Source organism: Carettochelys insculpta, chromosome 15 (assembly GCF_033958435.1).
Source record: "Carettochelys insculpta isolate YL-2023 chromosome 15, ASM3395843v1, whole genome shotgun sequence".
Taxonomy (NCBI): domain Eukaryota; kingdom Metazoa; phylum Chordata; order Testudines; family Carettochelyidae; genus Carettochelys; species Carettochelys insculpta.
The window spans coordinates 39,038,466-39,060,936 of record NC_134151.1 but is presented as its reverse complement, the minus strand read 5'-3'; the positions used below and the strand labels follow the sequence as shown (position 1 = coordinate 39,060,936).

Below are 22,471 nucleotides of genomic sequence, written 5' to 3'. Positions count from 1 at the left end.
GTGGACTGGCCGGCTCCCGGTGTGGCAGGGCGGGATGGGGAAGGGCAGATGGGGGGATCACCACGGGGGCTTTGCTGGCGGCCCCCCCGGCTCCGTACCGTACACGCTGACAGCGGCGGCGGTGCTGCGGCGACGGGCCACCATGTTCTTGGCCACGCAGGTGTAGTTGCCGGTGTCAGCCAGACGCGCCCGCTGCAGCACCAGGCTGTGCTCTGGCGTCACCCGCACGTTGGCGTCCAGGGCTGGGTCCAGCACCTCCTCATTGCGCAGCCACTCCACCTGCAGGGGGCAGCGTCAGCCGGGCGCCCGGGGGGGCGGGGGGAGGGCTGCATGAGTCGGAGGAGGGGAAGACACAGGAGGCTGCGGAGTTGGGGGAGGGGAGGACATGGGAAGCTGGGGGAATCGGGGGGTGGGAGGATGCAGGAGGCTGCAGGAGGTGGGGGAGGGGAACACACGGGAGTCTGCGGGAGGTGGGGGAGGGGAGGCTGCAGAGTCGGGGGAGGGGAAAACACGGGAGGCTGCGGGAATTAGGGGAAGGGAGGCCGTGGGAGTTGGCGGGGGAGGGGAGGACACAGGAGGCTTTAGGAGTCAGGGGAGGGGAGAACACGGGAGTCAATGGAGGCAGGGAGGACACGGGAGGTTGCAGAGTCGGGGGAGGGGAGGACACAGGAGGCTGTGGGAATCGGGGGAGGGGAGGCCGTGGGAGTCGGCGGGTGAGGGGAGGACATGGGAGGTTGCGCAGTCAGGGGAGGGGAGGACACAGGAGGCCGTAGGAGTTGGGGGAGGGGAGGCCGTGGGAGTCGGCGGGGGAGGGGAGGACACAGGACGTTGCGGAGTCAGGGGAGGGGAGGACACGGGAGGCCGTGGGAATTGGGGGAGGGGAGGCCGCGGGAGTCGGCGGGGGAGGGGAGGACACAGGACGTTGCGGAGTCGGGGGAGGGGAGGACACGGGAGGCTGTGGGAATTGGGGGAGGGGAGGCCGTGGGAGTCAGCGGGTGAGGGGAGGACATGGGAGGTTGCACAGTCAGGGGAGGGGAGGACATGGGAGGCCGTAGGAGTTGGGGGAGGGGAGGCCGTGGGAGTTGGCAGGGGAGGGGAGGACACAGGACGTTGCGGAGTCGGGGGAGGGGAGGACACGGGAGGCTGTGGGAATTGGGGGAGGGGAGGCCGTGGGAGTCAGCGGGTGAGGGGAGGACATGGGAGGTTGCACAGTCAGGGGAGGGGAGGACATGGGAGGCCGTAGGAGTTGGGGGAGGGGAGGCCGTGGGAGTTGGCAGGGGAGGGGAGGACACAGGACGTTGCGGAGTCGGGGGAGGACAGGACACGGGAGGCCGTGGGAATTGGGGGAGGGGAGGCCGCGGGAGTCGGCGGGGGAGGGGAGGCCACGGGAGGTTGCGGAGGACACAGAAGTTCTGCCCTGGAGGGACTTCCCCAGCCGGCCCCCTCCCGTATGACCCTGGGCCCAGCCCAGCTGCCCCGGCGTGGCCAGTGGCCCAGGTGCTGGGTCCGACTGGTGCCCCCCAGCGCTGGCTGCCCGTGCAGCGGCCCTGCTGGGAGCCCCTCAGGCGCAGCAGCGCGAGGCCAGGCTGGGGGCCTGGCTCACCTCGGCCGGGGGGACCCCCTCCGGGGGGTGGCACTTCAGCACCAGCTCCTGATCCATCGGCACCTCCTGGCTCTGAGGCTCCACCTCGAAGTTCTTCCTCAGGTCTGGAAAAGAAGGGCGGGAATGCACTGCCACGAGCCCCCGGCCGGCGGCGCTGAGTGCGGTGCTGGGGTGGGGGGCCCAGGCCGGCGGTGCTGAGTGCGGTGCCCAGGGGAGGCCCAGGCCGGCAGTGCTGAGTGCGGTGCTGGGGGGAGACCCTGGCCGGCGGCGCTGAGTGCAGTGCTGGGGGGTCCGGCCGGCGGTGCTGAGTGTGGTGCTGGGGTGGGGGGCCCAGGATAGCGGTGCTGAGTGCGGTGCTGGGGGGAGGCCCTGGCTGGCAGTGCTGAGTGCAGTGCTGGGGGGTCCGGCCGGTGGTGCTGAGTGTGGTGCTGGGGTGGGGGGCCCAGGACAGCGGTGCTGAGTGTGGTGCTAGGGGGAGGCCCTGGCTGGCAGTGCTGAGTGCGGTGCTGGGGGGAGACCCTGGCCAGCGGCGCTGAGTGCGCTGCTGGGGGGCGACCCTGGCCGGCGGCGCTGAGTGCGGTGCTGGGGGGAGACCCCGGCCGGCGGTGCTGAGTGCGGTGGGGACCCCCCAGCCCTGCGCTGCCCTGGGCCGCCCGCCCAGGCTGCGGCGCACAGGGCAGGGCTGGCGCGGCCCCTGAGATGTCCCCCGAGGGCAGCCCACCGCAGCCTGGAAGGCCCGTGGCAGCGCTGGCCGGGCGCAGGCGCGCGGCACTCACAGGCGATGCGCACGTAGGCCTTGCGGCTCTTGGTGGTCCCCACGGCGCTCCAGGCGATGCACTGGCACCAGTACTCCTCCAGCCCAAAGAGCCGCTCCACCTGCTGCCGGGAGACATCGATCCGGACGTCCATGAGGGGCAGGCCTGGGCGCAGAGCAGCCTGTCAGGGATTCGCTGCCACCAGCCTCTGCCCCTCCGGCACCGAGGCGGCTCGGCCCAGCAGCGCACGGCCAGGGCTGCTGCACCGGCGAGGCAGCAGGGAGCTCAGCGGCAGCACAGGGCAAGAGCAGGGAGGGGGCAGGGAGCAGCAGCGGGTGCCCTGGAGCAGGGGGGACAGCCTGGGCACAGCTGCCGGCCTCCCCCGCACCTCAGTAGCGGCTGTGCTGCTCTCTCAGCAAGGGGCTTTGGCCAGACACACAGTGGTGCTGTCTGCGCGACACCCATGGCAGCCACAAGCGCAGCCCTGTGCACGAAGGCTGGGCACGTGCAGCGTGGGAAGCACAGTGCAGGGAACCAATGTATGTGCAGTGCCGTGCAGTGAGCGAAACACAAGACGGGCCCCAATGTGTGTGCACTGCAATACAGGGAATGCAGCACAAGCGCAGTGCTGTTAACCTAGTGCACAGACAGCGCAGTGCAGAGAACCCACTGCATATGCAGTGCAATGCAGGGAACCCAGGGTATGTACGGCACAGTGCAGGGAACTCAGGGTACATGCAGCGCAGTGCAGGGAACCCAGGGCAAATGCAGTGCAGTGCAGGGAACAGACGAAGGCCTGAGCAGGCGCCAATCAGCACCTGAGGACACCGGCTGCGCCCACGTCACTGAGCAGAGGCAACGGCTGACGCCCAAGAAGGACGGGGACATGTGAGCTGCCCATGGGCCAGGCTCCATCTCGGCCCTGCTCCCGCCCAGGCAGAACAATGGAATTCCCTCCCCGTGGCCCTGAGGGCCCCTCCATCCGTCCTCACCCAGCGCCTCCCCTCCGGGGCATCTCTGCTGGGCAGGGAGCGGGACGGCCGGATGCCCCAGTCCGGCAGAGGCTGCGCTCCAGAGCCCGGCTCCACCTGCTGCAGCCGGCACCAGGCGCGTGGGACGGGCGTGTGGCATTTGATTGCTGCACCAGTGTCACCCCCACCCTCTCCTTTCCTCTGCCTAGTCCGGACCTGCCGTGGGCGATGCTCCCGCCCGGGCCCGGCGCTCTCTGGCTGAGCGCGGGGGGACACGCTGCCCGGGGCCGTGGGACTGGCAGGCCTGCGTGGCTTTGGGGAGCCGGGTCCATCACCTCCCCCGGCGCGGAGGGGCCGGGCTGGGGCCCAGGGGAAGCTGGCGGGTGGGAGGGAATTGCCGGGGTGGCTCTGGCAGCGCTCGGTGTGACGGGTTCGGTGCCTGGCGAGGAGGGGCCCAGGCTGGGGCTGGCCGTGGTCTGGCTCTGAGCACTGGGCCCGGTCTGGTCCCCTCAGCGGTGCCCAGGAGAACCTCCCATATTGCAGCAGGGTCTCCAGGAGAGCAGAGAGGTTGGGTGGAGGGTCGGCCTTCCCTGGACACAGCCTCTCCCGGCTCCTGGCCACGGCATGGACAGCTGAGGGGGTGGCCAGGCCTGGTGCTGCCCCAGGCCCAGCCCGGGCGTGTGCCCTTACCAGTGGCCTGGTCTGTGCTGCGCTGTGTGACGTGCTCGGCCTGGTGCACCCACTCGCCGTTGCATTTGAAGTAGATCTGGGTGGCAGGCGCGGCCCTGCAGGCCAGGCTCACCGGCTTGTTCTTCACGAGGTACACATCTGGCGGCTCCAGCTGGAAGTGGGGCAGCAGGTCGGGCGAAGGTCCCGCCATGGGGCTGGTGGCCGTGGCACTCTGCTGGGCACCTGGCAGGAGACAGCCCCAATGGCGGCAGTGAGCCGACCGGCCCCCGGGCAGCGCCCACTACCGGTGCCCTCGGCTGGGGGAAGCCAGAACCAAGGGCAGAGCTGGTGTGTACTCGCCGGGCCACCGAGGGCACTGACCCACCGACTCACAAACCCCCACTCAGGGGGTCTCTGCACCCACAGCTCTGCTGGTGCCAGTCAAACCCAACCAGCTGCCCCCACCAGCGTCTACCACCCCAGCTCCGCTGGTGCCCCTCAGCCATGACCCCAAACCCCTCAGCCTCAACCCCTCTCGTTCAGCCAGCCCCTTGGCCCCACTGTGGGGGCTGTTAGCCCTCTGCAGCCTGGGGGACTGACAGAGCACAGTGGGGAGTGGGGGGGTGATGGAGAGCCAGGGGTGACAGAGTTGCAGGGGGCAATGGGGAGCAGGAGGGTGACGGAGAGTGGGGGGGTGACAGCGCACAGGGGGGTGATGGAGAGTTGGGGGGGTGACAGAGCACAGGGGTGCAGGGGGGTGATGGAGAGTCAGGCGTGACAGAGTTGCAGGGGGCAATGGGGAGCAGGGGGGTAACAGAGCACAGGGGGGGTCCAATGGGGAGAAGTGGGGGTGATGGAGAGTGGGGGGTGACAGAGCACGGGGGGCAGCCCCATGATACGCAGGCCCTGCCCCGAGTGGCAGGTCCCCTGCCCAGCTGGTGAGGGCTGAGTGCTCCAGGGGGCTGGGGCCTGGCCTGGGGGGTCAGAGTCCTGGGGGTAGTGGGCAGCAGCCTGGCCTGTTGCTGAGCCCCTGTGGGGTCTCCCTGTGCCAGGGTTCACAGGGACCCCCAAGAACCTCCTGGAGGAGCCCCTCCCCCACCCAGCCAGCCCACCCCACAGCCGCAAGGCGTGGGAGCCGGCGGTGCCCTGGGGCGGGAGGAGTCAGGGAGGGGTGGTCACAGTGCTGGGCACATGCCTGCCAGAAGGGGGTCCCCTTGGAGCAGGGCGGGGCCGAGCCAGGAACGAGCCCCTCCCGTCCGGGGGCTTGGGCCCTGCAGGAACTGCCCCCCTGGGGGTCACACTGCTGAGTCGCTGCCCCCAGTGCGACCCCCTGGGCTGCGCTCCCTGCTGAGAGCCCAGCTGGCCCAGGAGCGCCACGCAGCGAGCCCTGGGACTCTGCCTGGCGCAGCCCCAGCCAGCAGGAGGGCCCAGCCGGGCCCCGCCAGGGTCAGAGGCTGGGGCAAGGGGTTCCCTGGCAGAGGACAGGGCCCAGGGTGGAGCTGGGGGCATCGCGGCTGGCCTGGAAGCAGGGGCCTATGGGACAGGGCTGAGCAGCCCCCCAGGCTGGGTTCACTGCGAGTCGCTCCAGGCTGGGGCACAGGGAGGCAGAGCTGGGGGCAGAGCCAGGTGTGCTGGGAGTCTGCGAGCGGTGCCCCGGGGAGGGTGGCACTGAGGGGGGACCCCGGGAGATGCACTGGGGGGTCCCTGAAAACAGGCTGGGACAAAGAACGGGATGGGAGTTCAGACCCCCCGGGAGCTGCCCAGGGGCTGAGGTGCCCAACCCCCACCACTTCAGCGGCCCCCCAGAGCCTCCCACCCCCTTCCTGCCAGGGCCCTCCCCCGCCCAAGGAGTCACCCGGGGCTCTAACTAAGCGGTTCATTAACAAATGATGAAATAGCAATGGTGTGGCACAGTAATTGCTGCTGCTAATTGGCTGGTTAGGGTTTAATCAGCAATTACATGGAGCTCAGGGCGGTAATTAAGTGCTGTCTGCACATCCCCCAGATTCTGCATCTAGCACCCTGCCCCCACCTGCTGCCTCCGGGCCTCACAGGCACCGTGGATAGAGGGGGGCAGTTGGCATGCACAGGGGGGCAGAGACAGGGGGCAGGACAGGAGGTCCGGGGGGACACAGTTGGGGGGCAGGGCAGGGAACTTGAGGGGGGCAGGGCAGAATGGGAGGTTTCTGAGCAGTGTCTCTAGCTGGGCCCCTTTAAAACCCTAGAATCCCAGGGCTGGAAGGGACCTCAGGAGGTCGTCTAGTCCAGCCCCCTGCCCCAAGCAGGATCAGCCCCCACTAAGTCATCCCAGCCAGGACCTTGTCCAGCCAGGACTTAAAAACCTCAAGGGATGGAGAATCCACCACCTCTCCAGGCAACACATTCCGGTGCTTCACCATCCGCCTGGGGAAGTAGTTTTTCCTGATATCCAACTTACACCTCCCCCTCTTCAACTTCAGCCCATCGCTCCTTGTTCTGCTGTCTGACACCGCTGAGAACAGCCTCTCTCCACCCTCTCTGGAGCTCCCCTGCGGGAAGCTGACGGCTGCTATCAAAGTGACCCTCACTCTTCTGCAGACTAAAAAAACCGGAATCCCTCAGCCCCTCCTCATAGGTCTTGTGCTCCAGCCGCTTAATCATTTTGTTGCCCTTCCCTGAACCCGCTCCAGCAAATCCACGTCCTTTCTATCCTGGGGGGCCCAGAACTGGACACGATACTCCAGATGTGGCCTCACCAGGGCCAAGTAGAGGGGAATAGCCACTTCTCTAGATCATCTGGAAATGCTCCTCCTAATGCACCCAATGTGCCATCAGCCTTCTTGGCTACAACAACACACTGTTGACTTATATCCAGCCTCTCATCCACCATAACACCAAGGTCCTTTTCTGCTGCACTGCTAATTAGCCAGTCGGTCCCCAGCCTGTAACAATGTTTGGGATTCTTCCGCCCCAAGTGCAGGACTCTGCACTTGTCCTAGTTGAACCGCATCAGATTTCTTTTGGCCAAATCCTCCAATTTGTCTAGGTCACTCTGGACCCTACCCCTATCCTCCAACACATCTACTAGACTTCCTAGCTTAGTGTCATCTGCAAACTTGCTGAGGGTGCAATCCATCCCCTCATCCAGGTCATTGATAAATATGTTGAACAAAATGGCCCCAGAACCGATCCCTCCGGTACTCCACTTGAAACCGACCACCAACCAGACATTGAGCCATTGACCACTGCCCGCTGGGCCTGACTGTCAAGCCAGTTTTCTATCCATCTTACATTTTACAGTCCATGGATCCAACCCATACTGCCTTAACTTACAGGCAAGAATGTTGTGGGAGACCGTATCTAAAGCTTTGCTGAAGTCAAGGTGTGTCACATCCACTGACTTCCCCATGTCCACAGAGCCTGTTACCTCGTCACAGAAGCTGATCAGATTGGTCAGGCAGGACTTGCCCCTGGTGAATCTATGTTGACTATGCTTCTTCACTTTCCCCTCATCGAAGTGCTCCAAAATGGATTCCTTGAGGATCGCCTCCATGATATTTCTGGGGGCTGAGGTAAGGCTGACGGGTCTACAGTTCCCTGGATTGTCCTTTCCTTTTTAAAAGATGGGCACCGCGTTTGCCTTTTTCCAATCATCCAGGACCTCTTTCAAGCTCCACGAATTTTCAAAGGCTCTGCAAAGATATCTGAAAGTTCCCTCAGTACCCTTGGGTGCATTAAATCCAGACCCACGGATCTGTGTGTGTCTAGCTTTTCTAAATAGCTCTTAACCTGTTCTTTCCCCACTGAGGGCTTCCCACCTCCTTCCCATACTGCATTGCCTAGTGCCTTAGTCTGGCAGGTGACCTTGCCCATGAAGACTGAGGCAAAAAAAGCACTGAGTGCTTCAGCCTTTCGCACATCATCTGTCACCAGGTCACCGCCCTCATCCAGTCATGGCCCCACACGCTCCCTGATAACCCTCTTATTGTTAACATGGCTGTAGAAACCCTTCGTGTTGCCTTTCACATTCCTTGCCAGCTGCAGTTCCAATTATGCTTTTGCTTTCCTGATTTACTCCCCTGCCTGGCATTCTCCAGCCGTATAGTTACACTCCTTAGTCATCTGTCCACGTTTTCACTTCTCATATGAATCCCTTTTGGGTTTAAGCTGACCAAGGATTTCCCTGGTAAGCCAAGCTGGTTGCCCACCATGTTTGCTTTCCTTACTGCGCATCCGGATGGTTTGTTCCTGGGCCTTCAGTAAGACTTCTTTATAATACCGCCAGTTCTCCGGAACTCCCTTTCTGCTTCATATCTGTTTCCCAGGGGATCCTGCCCATCAGTTCTTGCAAGGAGTCGAAGTCTGCTCTTCTGAAACCAAGGGTCTGTAAGTTACTGCTCACCTGCCTTCCTTTGGTCAGAATCCTGAAATCCACCGTCTCATGGTCGCGGCAGTCCATGTTGCCACCCACTTTCATTTCTCCTTCTAGTTCTTCCCTGTCTGTGAGCAGCAGGTCAAGCAGCGCATGGACCCTGGCTGGTTCCTGCAGCACTTGTACCAGGGAGTTATCCCAAACGTCCTCCAAACACTTCCTGGATTGGCCGTGTGCTGCTGTACTGGTCTCCCAGCAAATGGCTGGGTGGTTAAAGTCCCCCATGAGAACCAGGCCTGTGATTTGGAAGCCTCTCTGAGTTTGCTGTTCTGGGCCCCACCAGGGGTCATTTGCCTCTGGCCCAGAGCAGCAGCTTCTGTCCAGGTGAGGCTCAGTCTTTCCCCTGGCCCAGCTGCACTGGCCACCAGGCAGACAAGGGGCTGCAGTGGGGAAGATAAATGGCACCAATGGCCCTTTTACAGCCCAGACAGCAATTCAGTTAACTCCATCCTGGGCGAACATTCCCTGTGCCACTGAGCTACCGACCCCCACTCAGCCTGGAGCACCTGGGGGCTGGCAGCCACACGCCCACTGCAAATGCACGTGCACACTGCGGTCTCACACGCACACTGCAAATGCAAGCACACACTATGGTCTCACGCGCACACTGCAAATGCAAGCACGCACTGCGGTCTCACACGCACACTGCAAATGCACGTGCACACTGCGGTCTCACACGCACACTGCAAATGCAAGCACACACTACGGTCTCATGCGCACACTGCAAATGCACGCACGCACTGCGGTCTCACACACACTGCGGTCTCGCTCACATGCACACACACACACACACACACTGCGGTCTCACAAGCACACACTGTGGTCTCAAACACACACTGCAGTCTCTCACACGCACGCACACACATACACACTGGTCTCACACACACATTGCGGTCTCACATGCACACAGTGGTCTCACACACGCACACAGCAGTCTCTCTCACACATGCACACTGAGGTCTCACATGCACACTGTGGTCTCTCTCTCATACATACACACGCACACTGCACTCACACGCACACTGTGGTCTCTCTTTCTCACACACACACACACACACTGTGGTCGCACACCCACCGAGCACTCACGCTGTGTCGGTACAACCAGCATGGTTTGCTCCAGCCGTCGCGAGAGGCCTAGAGCTCTCCTGCAGCCAGAACAACGAGCAGCCACTGCCAGTAACTGTGCAGCCACAGGTCACACACTCACGTCCCAGCTCCATGTCAGTACACTAGTGTCACCTCAGGCTGGGAAGGGGAGCCCACACCCTAACGCCAGTGTCTGCAGGTAACGAAGTGCATCCCAAGATGAGTAAAGGAAACTCAGTTGGGAGCATTTTGTCGGGCGAGCAACGACTCCTCCATAGCTGAGGGTGTGGAATCCCCATTCCATGGCGATCGGCTTCACTTTGCTACTGTTTGCTGTCTGATCTCTGTCCGGCTTGTACTTGCCCCCATCTGCTGCATAATTAATTTTGCTAGGTGCAAATCAGGGAAGGTGGGGGGTGCTGACTGGTTAGGTAATTCTGCAACGGAACGACCTGATTGGTTAGTGAAATTATACTAAAATAATTGGTCGAGGTAGAGTGAAGTGGGACTCAAGTTTCACTACTTACACTGGGGTCCAAGAAGGAAGCAGCAGGAAGAGAAGATGGCTGGAAGAAGGAAGGGAAGAAGGAAGGGAAGGCGGCTGGATGAAGGAAGGGAAGGCGGCTGGAAGAAGGAAGGGAAGGCGGCTGGATGAAGGAAGGGAAGAAGGAAGGGAAGGCGGCTGGATGAAGGAAGGGAAGGCGGCTGGATGAAGGGAGGGAAGGCGGCTGGAAGGTGGAAGGGAAGGCGGCTGGATGAAGGAAGGGAAGGCGGCTGGAAGAAGGAAGGGAAGGTGGCTGGAAGGTGGAAGGGAAGGTGGCTGGAAGGTGGAAGGGAAGGCGGCTGGAAGGAGGAAGGGAAGGCGGCTGGATGAAGGAAGGGAAGAAGGAAGGGAAGGTGGCTGGATGAAGGAAGGGAAGGCGGCTGGAAGGAGGAAGGGAAGGCGGCTGGATGAAGGAAGGGAAGGCGGCTGGATGAAGGAAGGGAAGGTGGCTGGAAGGTGGAAGGGAAGGTGGCTGGAAGGTGGAAGGGAAGGCGGCTGGAAGGAGGAAGGGAAGGCGGCTGGATGAAGGAAGGGAAGAAGGAAGGGAAGGTGGCTGGATGGAGGAAGGGAAGAAGGAAGGGAAGGTGGCTGCAAGGTGGAAGGGAAGGCGGCTGGAAGAAGGAAGGGAAGGCGGCTGGATGAAGGAAGGGAAGGTGGCTGGAAGGTGGAAGGGAAGGTGGCTGGAAGGTGGAAGGGAAGGCGGCTGGAAGGAGGAAGGGAAGGCGGCTGGATGAAGGAAGGGAAGAAGGAAGGGAAGGTGGCTGGATGGAGGAAGGGAAGAAGGAAGGGAAGGTGGCTGCAAGGTGGAAGGGAAGGCGGCTGGAAGAAGGAAGGGAAGGCGGCTGGATGAAGGAAGGGAAGGCGGCTGGAAGAAGGAAGGGAAGGCGGCTGGATGGAGGAAGGGAAGGTGGCTGGAAGGTGGAAGGGAAGGCGGCTGGAAGGAGGAAGGGAAGGCGGCTGGAAGGAGGAAGGGAAGGCGGCTGGATGAAGGAAGGGAAGAAGGAAGGGAAGGTGGCTGGATGGAGGAAGGGAAGAAGGAAGGGAAGGTGGCTGCAAGGTGGAAGGGAAGGCGGCTGGAAGAAGGAAGGGAAGGCGGCTGGATGAAGGAAGGGAAGGCGGCTGGAAGAAGGAAGGGAAGGCGGCTGGATGAAGGAAGGGAAGGTGGCTGGAAGGTGGAAGGGAAGGTGGCTGGAAGGTGGAAGGGAAGGCGGCTGGAAGGAGGAAGGGAAGGCGGCTGGATGAAGGAAGGGAAGAAGGAAGGGAAGGTGGCTGGATGGAGGAAGGGAAGAAGGAAGGGAAGGTGGCTGCAAGGTGGAAGGGAAGGCGGCTGGAAGAAGGAAGGGAAGGCGGCTGGATGAAGGAAGGGAAGGCGGCTGGAAGAAGGAAGGGAAGGCGGCTGGATGAAGGAAGGGAAGGCGGCTGGAAGAAGGAAGGGAAGGCGGCTGGATGGAGGAAGGGAAGGCGGCTGGATGAAGGAAGGGAAGAAGGAAGGGAAGGTGGCTGGAAGGTGGAAGGGAAGGCGGCTGGATGAAGGAAGGGAAGGCGGCTGGAAGAAGGAAGGGAAGGCGGCTGGAAGGAGGAAGGGAAGACGGCTGGATGAAGGAAGGGAAGGCGGCTGGAAGGAGGAAGGGAAGGCGGCTGGATGAAGGAAGGGAAGGCGGCTGGAAGGAGGAAGGGAAGGCGGCTGGATGAAGGAAGGGAAGGCAGATGGAAGAAGGAAGGGAAGGTGGCTGGAAGGTGGAAGGGAAGGTGGCTGGAAGGTGGAAGGGAAGGCGGCTGGATGAAGGGAGGGAAGAAGGAAGGGAAGGCGGCTGGAAGAAGGAAGGGAAGGCGGCTGGAAGAAGGAAGGGAAGAAGGAAGGGAAGGCGGCTGGAAGGTGGAAGGGAAGGCGGCTGGATGAAGGAAGGGAAGAAGGAAGGGAAGGCGGCTGGAAGAAGGAAGGGAAGGCGGCTGGATGGAGGAAGGGAAGGCGGCTGGAAGAAGGAAGGGAAGAAGGAAGGGAAGGCGGCTGGAAGAAGGAAGGGAAGAAGGAAGGGAAGGTGGCTGGAAGGTGGAAGGGAAGGCGGCTGGATGAAGGAAGGGAAGGCGGCTGGAAGGAGGAAGGGAAGGCGGCTGGATGAAGGAAGGGAAGGCGGCTGGAAGGAGGAAGGGAAGGCGGCTGGATGAAGGAAGGGAAGAAGGAAGGGAAGAAGGAAGGGAAGGCGGCTGGAAGAAGGAAGGGAAAGTGGCTGGAAGGTGGAAGGGAAGGTGGCTGGAAGGTGGAAGGGAAGGCGGCTGGATGAAGGAAGGGAAGGCGGCTGGAAGAAGGAAGGGAAGAAGGAAGGGAAGGCGGCTGGAAGGTGGAAGGGAAGGCGGCTGGATGAAGGAAGGGAAGGCGGCTGGATGAAGGAAGGGAAGGCGGCTGGAAGAAGGAAGGGAAGAAGGAAGGGAAGGCGGCTGGAAGAAGGAAGGGAAGGTGGCTGGAAGGTGGAAGGGAAGGTGGCTGGAAGAAGGAAGGGAAGGCGGCTGGATGGACGAAGGGAAGGCGGCTGGAAGGTGGAAGGGAAGGCGGGTGGATGAAGGAAGGGAAGGCGGCTGGATGAAGGGAGGGAAGAAGGAAGGGAAGGCGGCTGGAAGAAGGAAGGGAAGGTGGCTGCAAGGTGGAAGGGAAGGTGGCTGGAAGAAGGAAGGGAAGGCGGCTGGATGGACGAAGGGAAGGCGGCTGGAAGGTGGAAGGGAAGGCGGCTGGAAGAAGGAAGGGAAGGTGGCTGGAAGGTGGAAGGGAAGGCGGCTGGATGAAGGAAAGGAAGGCGGCTGGATGGAGCAAGACCTTCAGGAAAACACCTGGCAGGACTCACCCCAAGACCCGCACTGCCAGACCCTGAGGTGCAGCAAGCAGCATCCAGAGAGTGACTGTGGCTGTCTCGCAGGGGAAGGCTGCTGCTTTATGAGGACTGGGGAGCGTGACACTGTGTGTTGAGTTGTGCTGTGCTTGCTCGGTCATTGCCAGTAAATGGAGACTAAATCTTCCTGTGGGAGGCTTTTCCAGTGGCACAGCTACTGCAGGGAATTGCACCCTGAGCCCTAGGAAGTGGTAAGGGGGGAGTTCAAATCACCAGGGTCCTGCCCTGAGCCCTATGGTCCGGGTACAGGTGTGTGTGTCCCTGAGTGCGCAGGGGATAAAGACCTGTGTGCAGGGAACAACCTGCACACGCGCACACACACACACACACTCTCTGCTGTCTCAAATGAACACACACACACACACACACTGCAGTCTCACCCCCCCACACACACTGCCGTCTCACCTCCACACGCACGCACACACACACACTGCCATCTCTCTCTCACACACACAGTCGTCTTACCTCCACACACACACACACACACACACTGATGTCTCACACACATGCACGCACACATGCACACAACCTGCGGTCTCTCACACACACGTGTGCACACAGCCGTCTCTCTCTCTCTCACACACACACACACTGTCATCTCACCTACACACACAGTTGTCTCACCTCCACACACACACACAGCCATCTCTCTCACACACACACACACACACACAGTCGTCTCACCTCCACACACACACGCGTGCGTGCGCACACACACACACACACACACAGCCGCACTGCCACCAGCTCTCCCTTACCCACACCCTCGTGCTGCACAGCAAGCTCAGGTGCACCCGGCATGGCCCCGCCAGAGCCCATGCGTGCCCCTGCGGAGGCCGGGCATCCGGACAGCCAGAGCCGGGCACACACGCTCCCCGCGCACTGGAAGTACCCGGTACCCGCCCGCCAGCAGCTGGTTGTTCTCCGGGGGGCCTGGGCTTTGCTCACATGTGAAACAAGTTGAACTGGCTCAGGGCTCAGGCCCCACTGGGCATCAAACGGACCAGCCCCAGCACAGCTCAAAGTGCCTCAAGGAGCCTCTGCTCAGGAGAAACCCAGGGCTGGGGGCAGGGGCTGCGGGTCAGGAGTGAGGGGCACTGGCAGGGCTGGGGGGCAGGGCTGTGGGTCGGGAGTGAGGGGCGCCGGCAGGGCTGGGGGGCAGGGGCTGCGGGTCGGGAGTGAGGGGCGCCGGCAGGGCTGGGGGCCGGGGGCTGCGGGGCGGGAGTGAGGGGCGCCGGCAGGGCTGGGGGCCGGGGGCTGCGGGGCGGGAGTGAGGGGCGCCGGCAGGGCTGGGGGCCGGGGGCTGCGGGTCGGGAGTGAGGGGCGCCGGCAGGGCTGGGGGCCGGGGGCTGCGGGGCGGGAGTGAGGGGCGCCGGCAGGGCTGGGGGCCGGGGGCTGTGGGGTGGGAGTGAGGGGTGCCGGCAGGGCTGCTGGCAGGAGTCGGGTGTCTCCCTCTGCCCCAGCCTGGTCTGTGCTGCCCCAGGCCAGCAGAGGAGACATGGAACAGCTCCTATTGGGGCACCTTCAGGTGGGGGGAGCCCAGCTCAGGGCCAGAGCTCCCCCAGAGCTGACGGGTGCTGCACGCAGCCAGCTGAAGGCCAGAGGAACAGCTAAGCCCTGCGCCCTCCCCCACATCCTGGGACCAACAGCGCCAAAGCCGTCCCGCCAGCAGCCCTGTGTGCACAGCAAGAAACTGCCCATCCTGTCCAGCACAACAGGGCCTGGGTCAGTCGGGGTCTGTTCTGTACCCGGCACCCTGGGGCATGGGTCGACCAGGGTCTGTGCTGTGCCCGGCACCCTGGGGCCTGGGTCAGTTAGGATCTGTGCCGCGCCCAGCACCCTGGAGGGAACCAGCACACACCAGCGCATCAGGGCTAACCCCTGCTAGCGCAGAGCCAGGGCCCCTGGCCAGCACGCGGCAAGGCCCTGCCTAGTGTGGGGTCTGCCCAGCGCAAGTGGCCCTAAGCCGGGCTGCTGAGGCCAACATAGTAATGCTGCTGCCCCTGCCGAGCTCTGGGCCTGCCCTGGCATCAGTCCCCAGCGCCAGCTGCCTCTTCCTCCCAGCTCACCTGCCTCTGTGTTGCCATGGGAACATGTGAGATGCTCATGCCGTCACCTTGGCAATGGAGCCGAGGCAGGTTCCCCACAAGCTTGTGGGGAGGGAGCGGGTGGCAGGGTTGGCCCCCGGGCACAGGGCACCCACACTGGGTGTGGCCAGCCTGGCACCACCAGATACATGGGTGATGGGGGCGAGATCCACCACCAGCCCCTGCCAACGCTACCAAGGGCAGCTCCAGCCTCAACGAAGCTCAGAGCCCGGGTCCCCGCACCTGCACACTGCACGGGAGCCGGCTGGGGCAGGAGGGAGCAGCCCACGCCAGCCTGTGCAGATCTGCCCGCCCTGGCACTGGGCGTCCCACTCCCAGTCCCATCAGCCTCCACTCACTCCCCTGCCCAGCTTGGGCCGCTCCTTTGACGCTGTGCACCCAGCTGGAGGCCCAGCACAAGGGCTGTGGGGTTGGGCTGGACCCACCGGCTTCCTGTGCTGGGGGACGGGCGGGACCGCCCCGTTTCCCGCCATGCACCATGCCAGCCTGCTCAGCGGGGACAGCCCGGGGCACCGCACCCCCGGCGTCCAGCCCAGCCCTATGGCCTCCCCCAGGAGCCGGCATGAGGAGCTGGGAATCAGACCCCGCTCCCTGCCACCCCCCAGCTGCAGCTCTGCCTTCCTCAGGCCTAGGGAAAGGGCCGTCTGGGGCACACCTCACTGGGGGACGGAGGGGTCTGGGGCTGCAGCTCCCTGGGGGGTGACTCACCCCCAGCAGGGCCTGACCCTGCCGCCCCATGCCAGCCACCCCGCGCACGGTGCAGCTTCAGCCTCTGCAGCCCATGCAGCTCACGACACCCACGGCGGGAGACCCCAGCCCAGCCCATCGCTCAGTGCCTCGCTCTCCCGGCCAGCCGGCCTAGTGGTTAGCGACGGGGGCGCATGGGTGAGCATTCTCGGCAGACACACGAACCCAGCCCCCCACTGAGCAACTGTCCCCGACCTGGCCCGGCGCTGCACACCCCCTCGCACGCTCAGCGCGGTGCCAGCCCACCCCTGTGGCAGACAGGCCCTGAGCTGTGTGGGCCGCTGCCACTGGCCAGGCAGGGCCCAGGAACGCAGCGCTGCACCCAGGGAGGCCGGGCCCAGACCGGCGGCTGGCTGGCTGCTAGCAAAGCCAGCTGCCCTCACGGCACACAGCGGCGGGGCCCAGCCAGGGCTGCCAGGGGAGCCGGCCCGGGGGGCGGGGGTAGAGCTGCGCACAGTGCCGAGAAAAGCTGCCCCCCTGCGCCCGGCTGGGAGCCGGCGCTGTCCATGGTGCTGAAGCTGGGGAACGCCACGCCTGGTTGGCACACGCCGAGAGCGGGGCTGGAGCTGTGCCAATGGCGAGTGCTAGTCCTCCGGCTGTTGGCACCACATGGCCCCCATGCCAGGGCTCCCGGGACCACAGCCTGCCTGGGCTGGCACAGCAGGGCTGCCCAGGCTCCCCAGCAGCTGGGGCTCACTGTGCCTGTGGCACGCACACTCCTCCAGGGCAGGGGAGCGAGGGCAGGCCAGGTGCCCACATACCCGCCCTCCCTGCAAGGAGCCCTGTGGCACAGGCAGGAGGGCTGGGAAAGCAGGTGCCACACCAGGGCTGGACGCAGGCCTGACACGCCACGCTGAGCTGTCACCAGAGGCCTGGGATCCAGGCCTCCCCGCCCTGCCCATGGAGAAGACAGGCAGGGCAGAGCCCCCCAGGGTGGCCACAGGGCCCTGTGCATGCTGTGGAACCAGCAAGGTGCGCCTCCCAGCTCAGCAGGGCCGGTGGGAAGGGAGCGGGGAGCTACCTGGAGGGCTGACTGCACCCAGGCTCACACGGCCACTTCCCGTACGAAATGAGCTCGCGAGCAGCAGCAGGCGCCAGAGCAGAGCACAGCGAGCAGCCTTGGCCTGCGGCAGGGCCCAGGGCCCCTTCGTGGGACAGGGCACCACACCCCAGATGTGTGAGTTACCCAGGCACAATGGGGACACTGCTGGGCAGCACTCGCTCCCTGGGATAGGGACAGGGGTTGTGCATGTGTGTGTGTGCAGGAAATTACTGACAGGGCACATGGCCAGGTGTGGGTACATGTGTGCAGGCTTAACTGGCCTGGGTGTGCGCATGACACAGTGTGAGAGTTACACAGTGCGAGTGCAGGGCTGCACAGCCAGCGCCCATTCACACATTCACATACCATGTAGCAGGCGTGTAACACAGTGTGTTTGCAAACTGCTTAATGCTTTCTCTGAACCGTGTGCGGGCCTCAGCTTCCCCCTTTGCACAGCAGCTGGGGGTGGGACAAGGCTGTGTGATCACTGCAGACCCCAGTGGGCAAGTCCGTGCTGTATCCTGGCAACCGATGGTATACAGCGGGCACCACGCCAAGGCAACCCTTGTGCCCAGCCAGAGACAAAGGCCAGAGGAGGAGGGTACATCTGAGGGCATCTTCCTGGAAGCAGTGAGTCAGTCTCCTTGTGGCAGGGGAGCCAGGACCCTGGAGGCCTCTCCTGAGCTGGAGATGCTGGAAGTTCTGGTTTCTGTGCTAACAGGCTCTGTTCTAGGCAGGGTTCCTGCCAGCTAATAGCCCTGCAGTGGCACAGCCCGGCTGAGAGTCACTGCAGCCCGCCTGTGAGGAGTGGGGGTTGGAGGCTCCCCCGGGGTCCCATCCAGGAAGAGGCGCTGCAGAGAGCCTGGGGCGGGGCAGGGGACTGAGTGCTCCAAGGTCAGAGCCAGGAAGCAGCGAAGCGGAGGGGGAGGCGTGTGCGTTACACAGCATGTGGCAGGGAGCGCAGAGGGACATGAGCGTTACATGGCTGCACAGTGGCACAGGTAGGTTACAGAGTCACACAATCCCAGCGCTGGAAGGGACCTCAGGTCATCTAGCCCAGCCCCCTGCCCAAAGCACCTTCAACCTCCACTAAGTCATCCCAGCCAGGACCTTGTCCAGCCGGGACTGAAAAACCTCTAGGGATGGAGATTCCACCACTTCTCTAGGCAACACATTCCAGTGCTTCCCCACCCGCCTTTGAGAACAACAAGTCCTGTGTCACCTTCCAGACTAACAGATATTTTGGGGCATAAGCAGGTCTGATGTCACAAGTTTTGCCCACAAAAGCTCATGGTCCAAAATACGTCAGTCTATAAGGTGCCACCGGACTTCTTGTTCTGATTATCTCCTGTCATTCTCCAGCCGTTCTTACGTGCTTCCCTTTTAAGTTTGAGCTCAACAGGATTTCCCTGGTAAGCCAAACTGGTTGCCTTTTTGCATGTTTGCTTTTCTGACTGCGCAGCGGGATGGTTTGTTCCTGGGCCTTCAGTAAGTCTTTAAAATACTGCCAGTTCTCTGGAACTCCTTTCCCCTTCATATTAGCTTCCCAGGGGATCCTGCCCATCAGTTCTCACAGGGGATTGAAGTCTGCTCTTCTGAAATCAAGGGTCTGCATTTTACTGCTCACCTGCCTTCCTTTTGTCAGAATCCAGAAATCTGCCATCTCATGGTCGCTGCAGCCCAGGTTGCCACCCACTTCTATTTCTCCTTCTAGTTCTTCCCTGTTTGGGAGGGTTGCACTGTGGCATGAGTTTTACATGGCGTGTGCACACGTGTGTTACATGGTTGCACAGAGGGACCTGAGTGTTACAGTTGCACAGAGGGATATGCGTGTTACATGGTTGCACAGATCTGTGAGCATTACACAGTCGCACAGAGGGACCTGAGTGTTACACAGTTGCACAGAGGGACACGCGTGTTACATGATTGCACAGATCCATGAGCATTACACGGTCACACAGAGGGACCTAAGCATTACACGGTTGCACAGAGGGACATGCGTGTTACATGGTTGCACAGAGGGACATGCGCATTACAAAGCTGCACAGATCCATGAGCGTTACACGGTTGCACAGAGGGACATGCGTGTTACACAGTTGCACAGAGGGACATGCGTGTTACATGGTTGCACAGATCCATGAGCGTTACACGGTCACAAAGAGGGACCTGAGCATTACACGGTTGCACAGAGGGACATGCGCATTACACGGCTGCACAGATCCATGAGCGTTACACGGTCTCACAGAGGGACCTGAGCGTTACACGGTTGCACAGAGGGACATGCGCATTACACGGCTGCACAGAGGGACATGCGTGTTACACAGGTGCACAGAGGGACATGCGCGTTACATGGTTGCACAGATCCATGAGCGTTACACAGTCACACAGAGGGACCTTAGCGTTACACAGCTGCACAGAGGGACATGCGTATTACATGGTTGCACAGAGGGACCTGAGCGTTACACGGTTGCACAGAGGGACATGCGTGTTACACGGTTGCACAGATCCATGAGCGTTACACGGTCGCACACAGGGACCTGAGCGTTACACGGTTGCACAGAGGGACCTGAGCGTTACATGGTTGCACAGATCCATGAGCGTTACACGGTGTGTGCCAGTACGTGCACATGACCTATGAGAGGCAGATGCCCCAGGAGACACGTGCAGGCTCTCGGCAGTGCTGCTGGCAGGGGCTGCACCTGGACTGTCAGGCAACTGGAGCTGAGCAGCAGCTGTCACTAGAGCTCCCCCACTGCACCCACGGCAGAGCCACGCCCTCCCCTTCCCTCCCCCCACTGCAGCCACGGCAGAGCCACGCCCTCCCCTTCCCTCCCCTCACTGCAGCCACGGCAGAGCCACGCCCTCCCCTTCCCTCCCCCCACTGAAGCCACGGCAGAGCCACGCCCTCCCCTTCCCTCCCCCCACTGCAGCCACGGCAGAGCCATGCCCTCCCCTTCCCTCCCCCCACTGCAGCCACGGCAGAGCCATGCCCTCCCCTTCCCTCCCCCCACTGCAGCCACGCCCTCCCCTTCCCTCCCCTCACTGCACCCATGGCAGAGCCACGCCCTCCCCTTCCCTCCCCCCACTGCAGCCACGGCAGAGCCACGCCCTCCACTTCCTTCCCCCCACTGCACCCACAGAAGAGCCACGCCCTCCCCTTACCTCCCCTCACAGCACCCACGGCAGAGCCACGCACTCACCCCCCTACTGCAGCCATGGCAGAGCCACGCCCTTCCCTTCCCTCCCCTCACTGCAGCCACGGCAGAGCCACGCCCTTCCCTTACCTCCCCCCACTGCAGCCACGGCAGAGCCACGCCCTTCCCTTCCCTCCCCCCACTGCACCCACGGCAGAGCCACGCCCTCCACTTCCTTCCCCCCACTGCACCCACAGCAGAGCCACGCCCTCCCCTTACCTCCCCTCACAGCACCCACGGCAGAGCCACGCACTCACCCCCCCACTGCAGCCATGGCAGAGCCACGCCCTTCCCTTCCCTCCCCTCACTGCAGCCACGGCAGAGCCACGCCCTTCCCTTCCCTCCCCCCACTGCACCCACGGCAGAGCCACGCCCTCCACTTCCTTCCCCCCACTGCACCCACAGAAGAGCCACGCCCTCCCCTTACCTCCCCCCACTGCACCCACGGCAGAGCCACGCCCTCCCCTTACCTCCCCCCACTGCAGCCACAGCAGAGCCACACCCTCCCCTTCCCTCCCCTCACTGCAGCCACGGCAGAGCCACGCCCTTCCCTTACCTCCCCCCACTGCAGCCACAGCAGAGCCACGCCCTTCCCTTCCCTCCCCCCACTGCACCCACGGCAGAGCCACGCCCTCCCCTTCCCTCCCCTCACTGCAGCCACGGCAGAGCCACGCCCTCCCCTTCCCTCCCCCCACTGCACCCACGGCAGAGCCACGCCCTCCACTTCCTTCCCCCCACTGCAGCCACGGCAGAGCCACGCCCTTCCCTTCCCTCCCCCCACTGCACCCACGGCAGAGCCACGCCCTCCCCTTCCCTCCCCCCACTGCAGCCACGGCAGAGCCACGCCCTCCCCTTACCTCCCCCCACTGCACCCACGGCAGAGCCACGCCCTTCCCTTCCCTCCCCCCACTGCACGCACGGCAGAGCCACGCCCTCCCCTTCCCTCCCCTCACTGCAGCCACACAGAGCTCTGGGGGGAGCAGCTCCAGATCTGATTTTAACAAATAGGGAGGAACCGGCTGAGCACTGAAAGTGGAAGGCAGCCTGGGAGAAAGTGCTCCTGCAATCCTAGAGTTCATGACTCTAAGGAATGGTGAACGGGAGACCAGCAAAACAGAGACAATGGACTTCAGGAAGGCGGACATTGGCGAACTCAGAGAGCTGGGCGGTCAGGCCCCATGAGAAGCAAGACTAAGAGGCAAAACACCTGAAGAAAGTTGGCAGTTTTTCAAAGGGACATTATTAAGGGCCCCAAAGCAAATTATACCCCTGCGTGGGAAAGATCGAAAATATGGTAAAAGACCAACTTGGCTTAGCCTGGAGATCTTGAAGAATCTCAAAATCAAAAAGGATTCATGTAAAAAGGGGAAATCATACATACATACACACATACACATACATACACACATACACACACATACACACATACATACACACACACACACACACACACACATACACACATACACACACACACACATACATACATACACACACACATACACACACACACACATACATACAATCAGAGAATCCTAGGGCCAGAAGGGACCTCAGGAGGTCATCGAGCCCAACCCCTGCTTCAAGCAGGATCAACCCCAATTAAAACGTCCCAGCCAGGACCTTGTCAAGCCAGGACTTAAAAACCTCTAGGGATGGAGAATCTACCACCTCTCTAGGCAACACACTGCAGTGCTTCACCACCCGCCTGGGGAAAGAGTTTTTCCTAATATCCAACTTACACCTCCCGCTCTGTAACTTCAGCCCATTGCTCCTTGTTCTGCCATCTGACACCGCTGAGAACAGCCTCTTCCCCACCCTTTTTAGAGCCCCCCCTTCAGGAAGCTGACAGCTCCCCTCACTCTTCTCTTCTGCAAATGAAATAAGTCCAAATCTCTCAGTCTCTCCTCATAGGTCATGTGCTCCAGCCCCTTAATAATTTTTGTTGCCCTCTGCTGAACCCTCTCCAATGGGTCCACATCCTTTTTATACTGGGGGGCCCAGAACCAGATGTAATACTCCATATGTGGCCTCATCAGAGTCGAGTAAGGGGGAAGAATAACTTCCATAGACCTGCTGGAAATGCTTCTAATGCACCCAATATGCTGTCAGCCTTCCTGGCTACAAGGGCACACTGGTGACTTATATCCAGCCTCTCATTCACTTTAACCCCCGCGTCCTTTTCTGCTGCACCACTGCTAAGCCAGTCGTTTCCCAGCCTGTAACAATGCTTGAGATTCTTCCATCCAAGTGCAGGATTCTGCCCTTCTCCATCTTGAACCTCACGACATTTCTTTTGGCCCAATCCTCCAAATTGTCTAGGTCATTCTGCACCGTATCCCTACCCTCCAATGTATCTACCTGAGCCCCTAGCTTAGTGTGACCCGCAAATTTGCAGAGGGTGCAATCCGTCCCCTCATCCAGGTCATTAACAAAGAGCTTGAACAATACTGGCCGTA

At 62.2% G+C, this 22,471-nt stretch overlaps 1 protein-coding gene across 4 annotated transcripts in view; it reads right to left on the bottom strand.

The window, feature by feature from the left end:
- The window catches only part of UNC5A (unc-5 netrin receptor A), an 80,608-nt gene that overhangs the window by 45,805 nt on the left and 12,332 nt on the right, over positions 1-22,471 (bottom strand). For 3 of the 4 annotated variants that reach the window (XM_075009797.1, XM_075009800.1, XM_075009798.1), the window contains exons 2-5: positions 4,020-4,241; positions 2,380-2,523; positions 1,604-1,707; positions 99-279 (exon numbers count right to left, since the gene is read on the bottom strand). In XM_075009797.1, coding sequence (XP_074865898.1) covers positions 99-279; positions 1,604-1,707; positions 2,380-2,523; positions 4,020-4,241 — 651 coding nt within the window. Of the gene's footprint in view, positions 1-98; positions 280-1,603; positions 1,708-2,379; positions 2,524-4,019; positions 4,242-7,404; positions 7,467-22,471 lie in introns of those variants that run through there. The other variant, XM_075009799.1, reaches the window with a different exon arrangement.